Raw genomic sequence first — 14,264 nt, forward strand, 5'->3', positions numbered from 1 at the left:
TGTGAATCTACTGTGCAGCTGGGTATGGTTTTCATTTATTTATCTTGACTTCTTGTCTAAATTAAAACCACTACTTCACTGGTATAGGGGCTTTACAAGATTTAGGCAAAAGTAACTCAATCTCCTCACAGATGTGAACACTGACTTCACTTCTTGTATCTATTACATCAGAACAGGAAGTCATCTCATATGGTCTGATCATGTGATATTAGATGAACTATTGACCTTGTGCATCATGTGTTTATTTCAAAATAAATATACTAGTGCACATTGAATACCATTGAGTATTGTAAAACAACAAACAAAACATCCTCGATTAAATCTTAGTCTTGTGTGCAAATACCTCTTTGGGCTAAAAATAATTTTTTTTCCAATCTGGAGATATTGTGATTCCACCAACCTTTTTCTTGCTGCAATAGATTTGCCATTTTTTCTCATCTGGTAAATTGAACATGGCTTCCCTGTGTGGGGCTGTCAAATCCAATTCATCCTGGAATAGATAGATGTAGGAGTTGGTGAATAAACAAGGTACAATGTTACATGTAAAACACTGATACCAGAAAAACAAAGACTAGTCCAGTGCTACCCTTTAATCAAATCTACAGATCTCACTTTAGAGATTAGAACCCATGTTGGCATCCAGACTAAACAAAAGACTGACTTCGGACAAAAAAGTAGTTTTTCAACTCTAGTTGTGATGCTCATAATATCGCAAAACACAGTAGTAACCATCTTTGATCCAAAAATTTGTTTGTATTATTTTTGTAGAAGAAAATCGAGCCCAGAGACGAGTCTTAGAGTTACAATCTTAAGAAGCTGGATTGATGTGGAAAGCTTCTTACAAGTTGCAATAGTAACACCAGGACAAGTCGCAGGACTAAAGGAAATCATATAGCGTCCATTCTTGCAAATAAATCTACCTGGAAATAATATTCTGTTGACAGTTATAGAGTAGCAGTGTGAATAAATAATTCATATCATAATTTATTCAATAAAATTATCAAGAAAGTAGATTTCACTTGATGCTCACAAATTTGAGAGAAAAGAAACTTCATTACCAGGCTTAACAGAACTTTGGTGGTTATACTTACAACCATATAATTCATGTAGGAAATGTCAACACTAATAAATAAATATGCTTTTATTACATATGATTAGTGCTTACTTAAGATTTCTAATGATTCCATTTTCACCCTTATTTAATTGGACACAAATCATGTTTAAGTTAAATGGGATGAAATAAGTTTGGAGCCAAATATTATATGCACAGTATCTGCAGTAAAGTCTGGTATGTCATTCACAGAAATGAGTATAAAAATTGAATTGATCAGTTGTGTCTGAAGTAGTGTGGATTGCTCATGTACATGTAAATACATGTATTCATGACAGTTATACATGTGTCCTACTTTCGTAACACATGGATATGGAGTTCGTATGACTCAAAGAAAAGATCTTGCACCACTTACCACAAGTTCTGCAAACTTGGCATTGAGTTCATCTGGTGGCGGCATTGGTGTGGCCAGCTCCACTGGTTGTAATGCAATGCCATTGTCCACACCATAGGTGATTTCGGGAACATCGTCCCCTCCACCAAAACAACCGCACCACCCACCTCGTCTTTTACGTGGCATGGTGACTTCACTGGATATTCTTCACATACAGTCTACATCTATTCTGTAATCATACAAAAGACTAACTATTAGTCATTTCATACAAAGTAAAAAGTGGTATAAAACATGTATACACAGTAGGAATCCTTTCATTGCAATTCACATGGTCAACAACAGTATCTGCTTGGATATCATGTCCCAAATACACAAAGTCAAAGCTTTAAGTTTTTGAAGTTGAACACACCAATACATATATTAATTATTATTAGCTGTCTGAGCTGCACACAATCAGCTGAGTCTTTCCGAAAAGATGACATCATCATACATGTATTACTACTACACTGCATTCATCCATATATCTACAAAGGTCATACGTAACTTGTAAGCCAACTCCTACACAACGCAGCCTGAATGCAATTCTAAGGTAATACATTTGTACCTTCTGCACACATATACAGGTACATTGTCTACTGTACTTTTGTGCATACATGTACATTTGTATGTCTAATTCAAAAAGAAATTGAGTTCTTATTCATAAAAATAAAAAAGAATGTGTACAATACATGTATACAGGTGAATCTACATGTATATGGAACCAGAGTTTGTTCATATATTACAAATACTTCAATCGAAAACAGAAAATAAACCTCAGATAACTACACATTACCTACAATCCAGATAAACATATGACGCTACGTACATTTTGTACCTACAGTAAATGATGTAAAGCATGAACGTACATGTAAAACCTTACTGCTTAGATATCGGCAGAAACCAGACAGAACTGTACAGTGTCTGCAGCTGTCCTAATCAACACACATGCAAAACTGAACAACATTGTATAAGCTTGTAACAGGAACTGAAAGCGTCTCCCATGATTTCCTGGTCTAATTCATGACAGAATATTACCACCACCTTTCTATTCTAAACAACTGCCTATCACATAAATTATCAGTTACCTGTATTTGAATACTGTGTCACATGGTCTCTATGATTCATCATGTAAGCACTACTTTGACAATGCAATAATTTATACTCTCATGGTGTGATTAGCTTGAAGCAATATCAACAACATGACGCCATAATATTACAAAATATTGGCTATTCTGAGAAATTTGCAATAAATAATAGCAAGTATTAAGGGTAGACTGTTACAATACATTCAAGTTTAAACCAATACTGTATATATCAAAATTAGCAGTAGACAGTTCATTATTTTCACAGAATTAAACATGAAGATATAGTGTCCTTCAACTACCTGATAATGATATGATGTATGTATATACATACATGTATATATATATATGGTAATACAATATACTTTGAGAGTAAAATTTCATCTCTAATTATATGTATTCATTCTCACAATCATTTTTTTCCTTGCATGTGGACACAGCTGTCAATAAGTGCCTGTGAAAAGTGGGCTTTCAACACAGCACATTGTGTACATGTACATGTACAACTTCAAGTGCATATACATGTACTTTGTTCAATATCACATACATGTATGCATACAGTAGTTGTATTTTCAGTAAAGTTATAAAACATGCATGTATAAAAGTGTTTTTGTTCATCAGCATTAAGTGGCTAAAACATACATTTACGTTGTACCTGAGTTCCAGTCTGAAACCTTGCAAGTACTACCATCACATGGTAAATACTATATCATCACACAGCCTGATTTAATACTACACAGAGGAGATTCTTTGTTAGCTGGTTGTTCTTCCTTGGAGAATACTGAGAGCTACACTAGTAGGAGGTACGACCAGCTAATGATGTATCTCAACAGTGCAGTAAACAGGCTATAACACATCATACAGTGAACTCAAATATAAACTGCACATACCATATATGTGAGTTCTATTTTAGATTTTACATGATGTGTACAGGTGTGAGGTGCTTATCACAAGGCCTTGACAGACTAAATCACTGTACCATAGCAACCATTTTCATATTTATCTACCTAGGCAATATCATCTCAAATGTAGTTTCTTCAAATAGTTTCACATGTATTTTGTACTTTAGATTAATCATGTCAAGATGTCAACATCCACTACAGCTATAACAATGCTTTGTTTGATATAAAAACAAAACAAAAAAGCAAAAATGGAAATACATGTACAATAAATGATCAGGCTATTTAGTTATAAATACATTTCTAGATATGACTACTATGACAGAAAAACAATGGTTTATTTTCCATGGCAAATACACATGTATCATTAAAATACCAACTTGCTGTTCTGAACTTTACACACGCATTCTTCAAGTCATTCCTTGCATTTACACATTTTGACTTTATAATGCGTACTGGCAAAATTGTTCAAAAGTGTTCATGATAAAGTTTCTATGGTGAGAAATACCAGCCAGTAATAGTTTTATTGTTTTATTTCTTTCAATTCTGATGTGGAACTGAAACACAAAAAATAAACAATAAGTTAAAACTTTTTTTCAAGTACTTCTAAGTCTGCACCCATTTTGACAACATATATTTGGTCTATTAAAACGTAAGGAATGTATCCTCCTACAGGTCGTGAACTGTTTGCTAAGATTTATACAAAACTCTATTAACGCAGATTCCACTAACTGACTTGCTTGACCTATGCTATTATTAAACATGTGCAATATAGTTGAACCGTAGAAAACAGGAACAAACTATAAATTATCTGTGTCCACTTATCCATGAAACAAAGTTTGATTGCTTTTTTCTTCCAGTTTTCTTTTACCTAGGTTACCTTGCGTGCCAATGGATTGGTCCAATGAACACATGTAAATTCAATACCGGATTTCCATGGTATACAGATAATGAATGATCATGACCAAGATAAATAAAAGACTGGTAATTTTGGTGACTCCCTAAAAATCACTCCCTGAATATTATTGGAAAGTGTTGGTTTTCATTATGCAATACTACATGTATACAGGCAACTTCTTAATACCACTATATGTTTGGCTTCACTTCCTTATTCTCTTGAAGTTGTACAGCTAGACTGTTCTTTTACACATTCCATTTCACATTCTAGTACCAATTGTAAGTGTGATGGTGAAAGTGTGAACAGTTTCCTAATATTTCACTGAATTAAACATTGTATAGATCTCTGAAGATCCAAATGGCTTCACTTCCTTATTTTCATAAACAGAACTTCATTCTACAAACTACATTGTATAGTAGTAAAAGTATGAGTAAGTGTGAATAGCTTCCTTTATTTTTTTTAACTGGATTAAACACTGCATATATTTCTGAAGATACAAATGTATGTATACAGCTACTTAAATATCTGTGAACAGCTCATGTTTTTAGCACCTTTTCTGTTACAAACAAATGCTCACGGGGAGGCAAAAATCCACACGTACATATAAACTGTTACCTAAAATGTGAGTCACACATCTTTCAGTGTTTGCCACACTCCTAATATCACTAAGTTAACACAGCATTGAAAACATCTGTACATTATAAATCTAGTAACACACAAAAGATTATAAATGTCAGTGACGATTGAAAGAAACTAAATGTAGAGTACAAGTAATGCTAAAACTATGTGACCACTCCATCAATGTGACCCAGCTGGCAGTTTGACAAAATAAAAAGTACATGGATGATGATCCCCTAGGAGTAAGTCTCTATCACATATGCCAAGGATACCAGTCTGCCCTTCACCTTACACGACCTCTGTAAATTATCTAAATCATTCCAATTCATTTCCATGGCCATATTCACTCAACATAATCATAATCACTGCGCTTGGTTGTGTTCGATACACATATGTAAATTGTAATTAATCTTCTTGACCAAATAGTAACACCAGGAACAAAATAACAACTACCTAAAATGTTAAATCCTTGTACAGGGTTACTATTGATAGTAACAACAATGTAACTCTGTCCGTTAGTTCACCTAAATGATAACAACCTATGATATCTAAAGATGAGTCACACATTTGAACAAAACTGCCATTATGTGTATTAAAGCAATTCAATTTACTACACAACAATCATGAAATGCATTTCAATATATACACATGCTGGTTCATTTCTTTATCATCTATAAAGAATTAAAGAGATCTTGGACGGCATGCTAAAATTTAAGTTATTCCTAGCCTACTGTGCAACTGAGCAAGTTCCAGAGAGAGAGACAGGAAACACCCTTTACTGTTAATATATACTGCAGAGTGGCATAATCAGTACTGAGCTCAGATGTTGAACCATTATTGTCTATTGTATGTTACAAGATACTTCAACAAAGCCTTTGTTGAATGCCCTACTCTTGTTTTCACAGTAAAAAAACACTGTATTCTTAGTCAAAAAAAAGGGAGATTAGTGATTACATGTTCCTGCTGAATAAGCAGGGTCCTTGTAATCATATGCATAGGCATATAACTGTGAAACCCTCTCAATTATACCAGGTCACCTACCGTGAATGTTCTGGAAATAACCACACAACACTAACAACCTGCAGTTGTCCTGACCATTCTTCCTTTTGAAAACAGGACGAACACACCAATAACAACTGACACTGGTGTACCATTAAAATGAGCACAAGTGGGATAAATAGCCCAATCCTTGTATTCAAATTAGCAATAACAATGCTCATTTAAATGCCCCACTTAGCTATAAATCAAAAGCAAGCAACCTCCCAACTAATTAATCATGGTCAAAATTCACCAACTCTCCATTGACAAACAGAGTGTGTAATATGATTGCACTAGTAGTACTACTATGAGAGTTTGAAATACATGAACCTGATTATACTTCAAAACAACACTTCAAGTTCAACTAAATACAATGAATTTCAAATGTATCATACATACCCAAAATAAATCTTGAGTACCTCAAGACATTCCTGTTATGAGGTGGAGGGGGCAGCTCACACAACAATTTCTCACCTGTGTCCATATAACATTTTTATGATTCCCAGTGACAGAATACTTATTTTTATCATCTCACCGAGGTACATGTACTTGTGCCCTATTGAACACAATAGCCTGTACATAAAAGCCCGCATACCTTCCTAAGGCTGCATTCCTTACAACTTACAAGCACAGAGACACAAAGATGATCTCATTCTCATGCATCTCAAGCTCCTATAAATTGTGACACAGGACTAACTCTGATATTGAATCTGTGGAACTCAATTCTTATTTCCTCCTTAGAACTACACACCGAAGAACCACTGCCAAGAGGCATTCAACCCTATTCAGAAATTCTATAGGTTGTAAACAACAAAACATGGTGCTACTTGTTGTGAAGTTTCCCTCATAAAAACCTGGGCTTCTCTCTCTAGCGTCATTTACAAGTTACACCTCAGAAGTCATTGTTTGGGAGTCCTTTAAAAGCAAATCCCTTTTACCTCCCCTACTGGTCTTTCATTGTTTGTAGCTACTGATGACTTCCATACGGCCACTTTAAAAAGAATATTTCACATCAAGAACACATGTGTATGTACTTGTTGGTGTATTTTAAACCTCTGGACAGAGCAGACCTCCTTGCTAATCTTTTGTACCCGTGGCACCAATCTGCCCTGTCTGACCACTGTAATCAACCCACTCCAGACATGGCAAACATTTAGTCAGTCTACCCAAGGGATTAGGTAATGATCTGCAGCAATTACTCAATAAACTGAAATTGCTTCTTGAACTCACTTTCCTTTCTTCTCCTCAACAAAAAACTTTTTTGGGGTGTAGGATTACAACTAGTACAATACTACAAAGAAAGTGAACACAACAAATTTGGTATGTATTGTGAAGAAATCCTAAAATAGATCATGAAAGATAAACAAGTGTTAAATTTCTTAGTATAGAAATGACCATTAGCGAAGTACTGAGTACATTGCAATTCAATATATTTTCATTATTTGTGACAATAACCCAACATCATCCATCAACAAAATTCAAAAACCCTGACTTCACTGCATTTAAAAATGTAGTGTTTTTCTATATGCAACAGAACACTGCTTGGATAACAATTTCTATATGGCGAGTCAATATTGACTGAGTTGAACTGATATGGTGCTCTGCTCTCATGATTCAGCATACAAGAGGTACACATGCACACTGATGTTACTCACTGTGATCTAGTACATTTGCCAATAACCATAGACCCAACACAAAATATTTTGTGTTGGGTCCATGTCTACACCTACATGTAGTCAGGAATTTACCAAACATGGGGACATAAACATACATGTATATACATGCAAATTATTAAACACAGTATCTATTGCAGATTACAACTCAACAAATGTATCATAGATAGATTTAATATACACACAACAACATGCACTACATTGTCTGAAACCTACATGTGTATTTTTTTGTACTCCAATTTTTCTTCAAATTCCATGTTATATAATTTATTTAGCCTTGCAAAAGCAGTTCATTGTAGTCTGATGACACTCTCAGTAGCAGCATACCTTTATATACTATAACAAATGATAAAACTATTTTGTTGCTTTTGTGCTACTAGAGATATACAAATAATACATACAGATAAAAAAAAAGACTGGAATTCAGAATTTGAAATAACAACTAACCCTACATGTATATAATCGTACACAATGAAGAAAATATTTGGGGCCAGGGCATTATACAAATAGTTGCCTTTTTAGTTTTATGCACACTTGAATTGATAGCTACACTTGAATCTACTAACTGTATAGTAATTTCCACAGTGAGTACCAGCCTTTTTATTTAATCACTGCATGACGAGATTGATCATACATTTAATGGCAATGTCTGCAATATGTGCTGGTACATGAAGGACAAATGCAAGTGTATCATCTACATATGCATAGCACATAAATAAATGGCAATCATATTTATCAATCAACCATGCACAAGCTAAGTTGAACAAAAAATATAGAATATAAGCTGGTCGTTCTATGTCACAACAACAACGCATGTCTGTGTCATGACAACGTGTGTCTATCTGCCATCAATTTTTTTGATTTTTCTTTCATATTACTGGCACTGGTATAATAGTGTCATTCTCCAATATTTTCTTCCATTCAGTTGAAAAATATGAGTGACCTAAGGGTTGTCACTACTCATCTAGCAACTGGTAATGACAAAGGCCCCTTAGGCCACTCATATTTTCCTAGGCTGAACAAAGACAAATATTGGGGTATAACATCTAAGTATTGGCAATACACTGACTGAAAAAAATAATGCCATATGATATTATACATGTATGTCAGATTCAAGTATAAAATTATTCAAATACTGGACTGACTGTAGCCAGCTGATGCAGCTATATGCAAAATAGTCCACCACTAGCAAGCTAAATGGGTGTTTGCAATAATTAGCACAGTTGTTATTACAATCCTACTGGGAACATAATTAATTATGCAAACAGTTCATTGGTGTCAACAACACACACCAAAAAACTCACTCTTTGTGAATGAAAAATATCAATACAAAATCAGCCACTATATAAATGTATTATCCTTTACAGCATATTTGAAAGGACATAAGTTGCACAAGTGAAAACACTAATATGTTTCAAAATTCCATCTTTGAGGTCTAGACAGGAAACATTTTACCAGTTTTGATCATTTATTTTATGATTGATAATCGTTTTGTATTATGAAAATCTACATGGGTGCATGCTCACATACTATAGATTAGTACATGTGTTCCAAAATACATGCATGGCATCGATAATAACTTAAAGTTTTCAATTAAAACATCATTATCACACTGTGGGCATTATGGCAGAGGATAAAAAAATTGAGCATTGTTCTCTGACAACCGATTTCTTTGCAATCATAATTACATAAGTCTAAAATATTCAATTTCTCTGTAATTACATAATCATGTGCATATAATCACATCTCATCTTGGATAATGATTAGTGTAGGGTTCGTGCACCCTCAGAAGGATCCATATCAATGACAGATATTGCAGATAGATAGAGCAGATCTTGACATGGGTCATGAAATGTAAACCTGTGTTCTCTGGTTAACTACTACTATGTCTGTGATGGCCCACTCACATGAAAAGAATGATGAGAGTAATGAATGCATGCTGACTCTCAAAAGATTGATATCATCTGATCACATGCAGTCCCTCAAGGAAACTCATCAACAAATTTACACAATTACCTTCTCTGCTGACCAGATTCAGTTAAAGCCATCCTTGTATGAATGTGTCCTACCAAGCTGTGTGGATTTACATAAACATGAAACTGAAACTCTACACTTGAGAGTAGGCTGTTTCATATTTGACTGGCAGATGGCTTTCCTGCCTTATGATAGCCCAAATACATAAATCATACCTCATAATCTACATGACAAAAAGAAATTATGCAAAGGACAAATGGACTGATTAGCTTCACTGGGCATTACTGTCATTAGACATCATTAGTTGCTAATGTAAACACTGTCAGACTTTCTGGATGATTTCTGATAAGATATATAAACACAATGTAACTCATGAAATTGAATACAGTGACATAATTTAACTAGCAACAAAGAATATTCCTGTAATAGTGTTTTCTACATCTACTTCTCCAACTTCACTCATGCTGTATATACATGTAAAGTACAACAATATGTTTATCAAAAAAAAAAAAAAAAAAAACAGTTGGAGGCTGTCCAAAGCTGACATTCAAAATGTACATGTATTTAATTTTCAATTCCTCTTAACAAAACTCAAGAAACCCAAACAAGTAATTATCTTTGGATAGAATATCATCAACATATACATGCAAATATCGTAAATCGTGTGGCATCCGAAAACAAGTTAACCCAATGACCATTCTAAAATTCCAAGCTACATTATAACACAAAGAGAACTCTTTGGTACATGAAAGTTAATATACAATGAATCCACAAATGAACTGGTACGAGTGTTGTATGAGCAGATATTAACCAGAATTTTCAATTATTATTATAGACTATATCTAGTATTTGACATCAAAATGGAAATTGAGACTATGTTTTGTATTTAATTAATTATTGAGTGTATTATGTTCACTGTACATTGTGATTGTAATGCAAGTGCTGCCTTGCAGACATACAAAACAGGCATAGAAGCCAGACCAAGACTTTCACCTATAATGTATACATACAAAAGGCTACTCTATACAGATCTGTGATTCCTCTAAGTCTTCATGCTCCATTGAATTCTGTACATTTTCTGACTGCCTTGCCTAAACAATTATTCAACACTTACAATGTCTAAGTAATTAACACATGTGGAGAACTATTAGCAAAATAGTATCATGTTTCCTCAGGACCAATCAGAACTTGGATTAGAGAAAATATTTACTAAATATTTATCATGCATTGCTACTGATAACATTGATATTTTGGGACTTCTAAATTGCAATTTAGTGATGAAACCTTGTCTGATTCAAAACCTCTTTTACACATGAATCAACCAACAACAACCATGAAGTGCACTAGTGCTGCTATGCATAATTACGTGTACATACATCCTGTGTTGTTCAGGGTGGCTCTTCAAGGAGCATTTGGAATGTCACCTGGTTGATTATGCCAGAAAATGTCAATATTTTTGAGTTAGCCTTTGTATACAAGTGTATGACATGTAGAGGTAGAGGGTGGAGGAGAATGTTGTGGAGACAATCTGATGCTTTACATGACTGTCCTTCAAGTACTTCAGTTACTGTCTGATTCTGACATGTAACTTACTACTGCAGCTTAATCCACCACATGTGCTCCACACCCACAAGAATGCTTATTGAATAATCTTATCAACATCTCAGCTTTCCATAATATACTTTTGTGTTATGTTACTGTACATGAAAATTTTAATAAGCTTACACAGCTTTTCTTGCTGTAAATATTACATGGCCAACACATGACATGGGAGAGAAATTCCAAAACTACTTAACTTACATTTGTAGTAATGAACCTTGTTTGTTTGACAGAAATAACAGAACACAACTACAGTGCAATGTTGCCAGCAACCAATGCTCCTTCTATCACAAGTGCCTGCCCTCTGGCAATGTTGGCAAGTAAAATCAACAAAGACCATATCGTCCAGTGCACAGTCATCTATGTATCAGATAATTGCACTGTTGGATTTACTTACATGTATATCAAGAAATGCAAGAGACAATAATATCAGATAAATCATATCCCCAAAATACACCAGTACAAAATTAATGTAGCTGTTGTAACAACCACAAATGTGCATGTTACATCTACAGTAACTCCCATGTAGATCTGACCATAGACAGTGGAGAAGATCTGACCATTGAGTCATATTAGTAAATGTTCTGCCAACAATTTTTCACGAAAAAAAACTGAAATTGACTTGTACACGCAATTCATAAAATGGGGTTTAGAAAGTGATTTCAATTTCAACAAGAGGGTGCTACATTTGTACCTCAGCAATAACAAGAGAGCTTGGCATCATTTTTACACCTACTTTCTTCTGAGATAACACTATTTACAAATAGCACTGTAGGTATTGCGATGACTAATCCCACTTTCAGACAAATGAACCAAAAAAATTTAATAAGAAATAATTGATAATGGATAATATTTAGTCTCCACGGAAAATGAATAAGAATTACAAATAATAACCCTGTCAATACACGAAGAACAGTGAATAGGTCACAAAAGCTAGAATTAAACTGGAAGCTGACTTGATACTACTAGTACCATAACTGTGTCTTATAGATGGTGTTTAGTAGGTTTGCTAGTACAATCATAAGTCCTGTGTTACAGATGTGATCTCCATTGTGGATTACACTACAAGTATGTCCTATCACATTCCTTGAACAATACTGTTATTGTCTCCAAAATTGTTTAAGAATTTAATTGTTCTAATTATAAAATTAGCCCATGGGACACACTCCAACACTGTGGTCTTCAACTTATAGTCAATGCACTCACTCTGTTTGACAGATCTGGAGCAATGAACAACTTATCTCAGTGGGGCTACCACTGAGTCTGAGAACATCCAGACAGGTTCCTGCTGATGACTGATCTTAAAATACTCAGTTTTATCATTTCTTCCTCTCAAAGTGTTTACAGAGAAAACAAACCAAGCCTCTTTATTATATGGGGGCCAAAACACACAGGAACACTTAATCCAGCATACTATTAGCAACCATACTGAGAAACTTGGAGAGAGTAGTTTTAGACAAAGTGTCACTTCCTGAAACTAATACCCTAGTCAGTATTTATCACTGTTTGCTCATCAAGATGATTGTTTCCTCTCCTATTAAAGTATAGTACAGTTACAGTCTTGACACAGACTACCTTACATGTAAAAATCAACGAAATCAAACCACATAACGGATCACCCTGTGTTTCATGGAAAAATATCATCACAACCATATAAAGGAAATGTGTATTCTTTACTAGTATGTTGAACCAAACCATTCAAGCAAAAGTCAACAATATCTTCATAACATGTAGCAATGTTCCTTCTTCAGTGTACACTGTTTACTACTTGTAAACTTACAAACTCAGACTGACTGTTGATTTATATAGTTTAGTGGAAACTTCAAATGTATCAAGGAGTAGGTATGTACAGATGGATAAAAAAGAAAGAAAGGCAAGACAGGCCCAAAATACCAAAACAATACTAATGACATTACCAAAAACAAGAAACCCCTATCATGTCCACAATCTACCGTTATTTCTCTGATGAATTCTGAAATGGGAAAATCCAGAATACCATGACAGTAACGGTGCCGTGCATAATTTGCACCTGTTCAATTCTGTTTAATAACAAGCTCATAGTTAAAATAACAATGTCATTTTACATCTGAAAGTTCTATTCATAAAATACCAACATTTGAGAATGAAACTATTTTTCAATAGATTTTTTTTTGTTGAATGGACTTCGACTTTCTAAAAAAAGTGAATTTCACATTTAGGAGAGTGTCCTACATTCTAAGAATTTGTTTAATTTCATGGAATCAATAATGGACAACATTCTTTTTTGTGCCCATTCCTACTTTACAACAGTCAACTTTCGAAAAAATGTAAATGACATTTTTTGAAAACATTAAAACGGTATCCATTCAATCTGAAAGGGAGTGTTACAATGATATGTACGGTAATCACACTGCAGTACGGTACAGTCTTGTCCGCTCTCACACACGGCATGAATGTGGCGTCTGTTGCCTGGAATATATTACAGTTGTTGATTCGTGAGCAAATAAAGCACTATTGAGCTGATCCAATATCTACATGAACAGCCATCATCAAATCTTGTTGAAAGTGATAGCGGCTGACATCATCACAATCCAAATGTCGGTCGATCGCGAGCAAATCGGATCGATAGCACACCCTTTGCAATATTTGTATGAAAACAGCGAGAGATTCACAAGAAAGAGTAACGTTTTCAGGTTATATGTAGTATAAAACATAACAAAATAAATTTAGAATACTGCATGCTACGTACGTAAGAGTTACTTACCAGGTTTTAGGTCATTTCACGAGTAAGTACAGAAAACACAAGTCCGAAAAGCTTCCCTTCAGGTAATTAGCATAATAAACCGGAAGCTGGAACAGACTATTTCCGCCTCTTTTCGGGTAACTTCGGTGTTAGTGTTCTGGTTCGTACACGTGAGGGAAAAATGAAATATCTTTTTAAATTTTCCTCAATACTACGTATTCAAGTCATGGGAATAAAATATAGATTGCTATTGATGTGAATGCGTCAGCCAAATAGG

General features: G+C 34.5%; 1 protein-coding gene across 1 annotated transcript in view; it reads right to left on the reverse strand.

Annotated features, from left to right (window-relative positions):
* The window catches only part of LOC144453622 (disheveled-associated activator of morphogenesis 2-like), a 35,562-nt gene extending 21,352 nt beyond the window's left edge, over positions 1-14,210 (reverse strand). Inside the window, exons 1-3 of the mRNA XM_078144943.1 lie at positions 14,009-14,210; positions 1,467-1,674; positions 401-490 (exon numbers count right to left, since the gene is read on the reverse strand). Of these exons, the coding sequence (XP_078001069.1) occupies positions 401-490; positions 1,467-1,631 (255 nt within the window). The 5' untranslated portion in view covers positions 1,632-1,674; positions 14,009-14,210. The remainder of the gene's footprint in view (positions 1-400; positions 491-1,466; positions 1,675-14,008) is intronic.
* Between the last annotated feature and the right edge of the window lie 54 nt (positions 14,211-14,264).

The sequence above is a fragment of the Glandiceps talaboti genome, chromosome 2, assembly GCF_964340395.1.
Source record: "Glandiceps talaboti chromosome 2, keGlaTala1.1, whole genome shotgun sequence".
In the NCBI taxonomy this organism is placed as follows: Eukaryota; Metazoa; Hemichordata; class Enteropneusta; family Spengelidae; genus Glandiceps; species Glandiceps talaboti.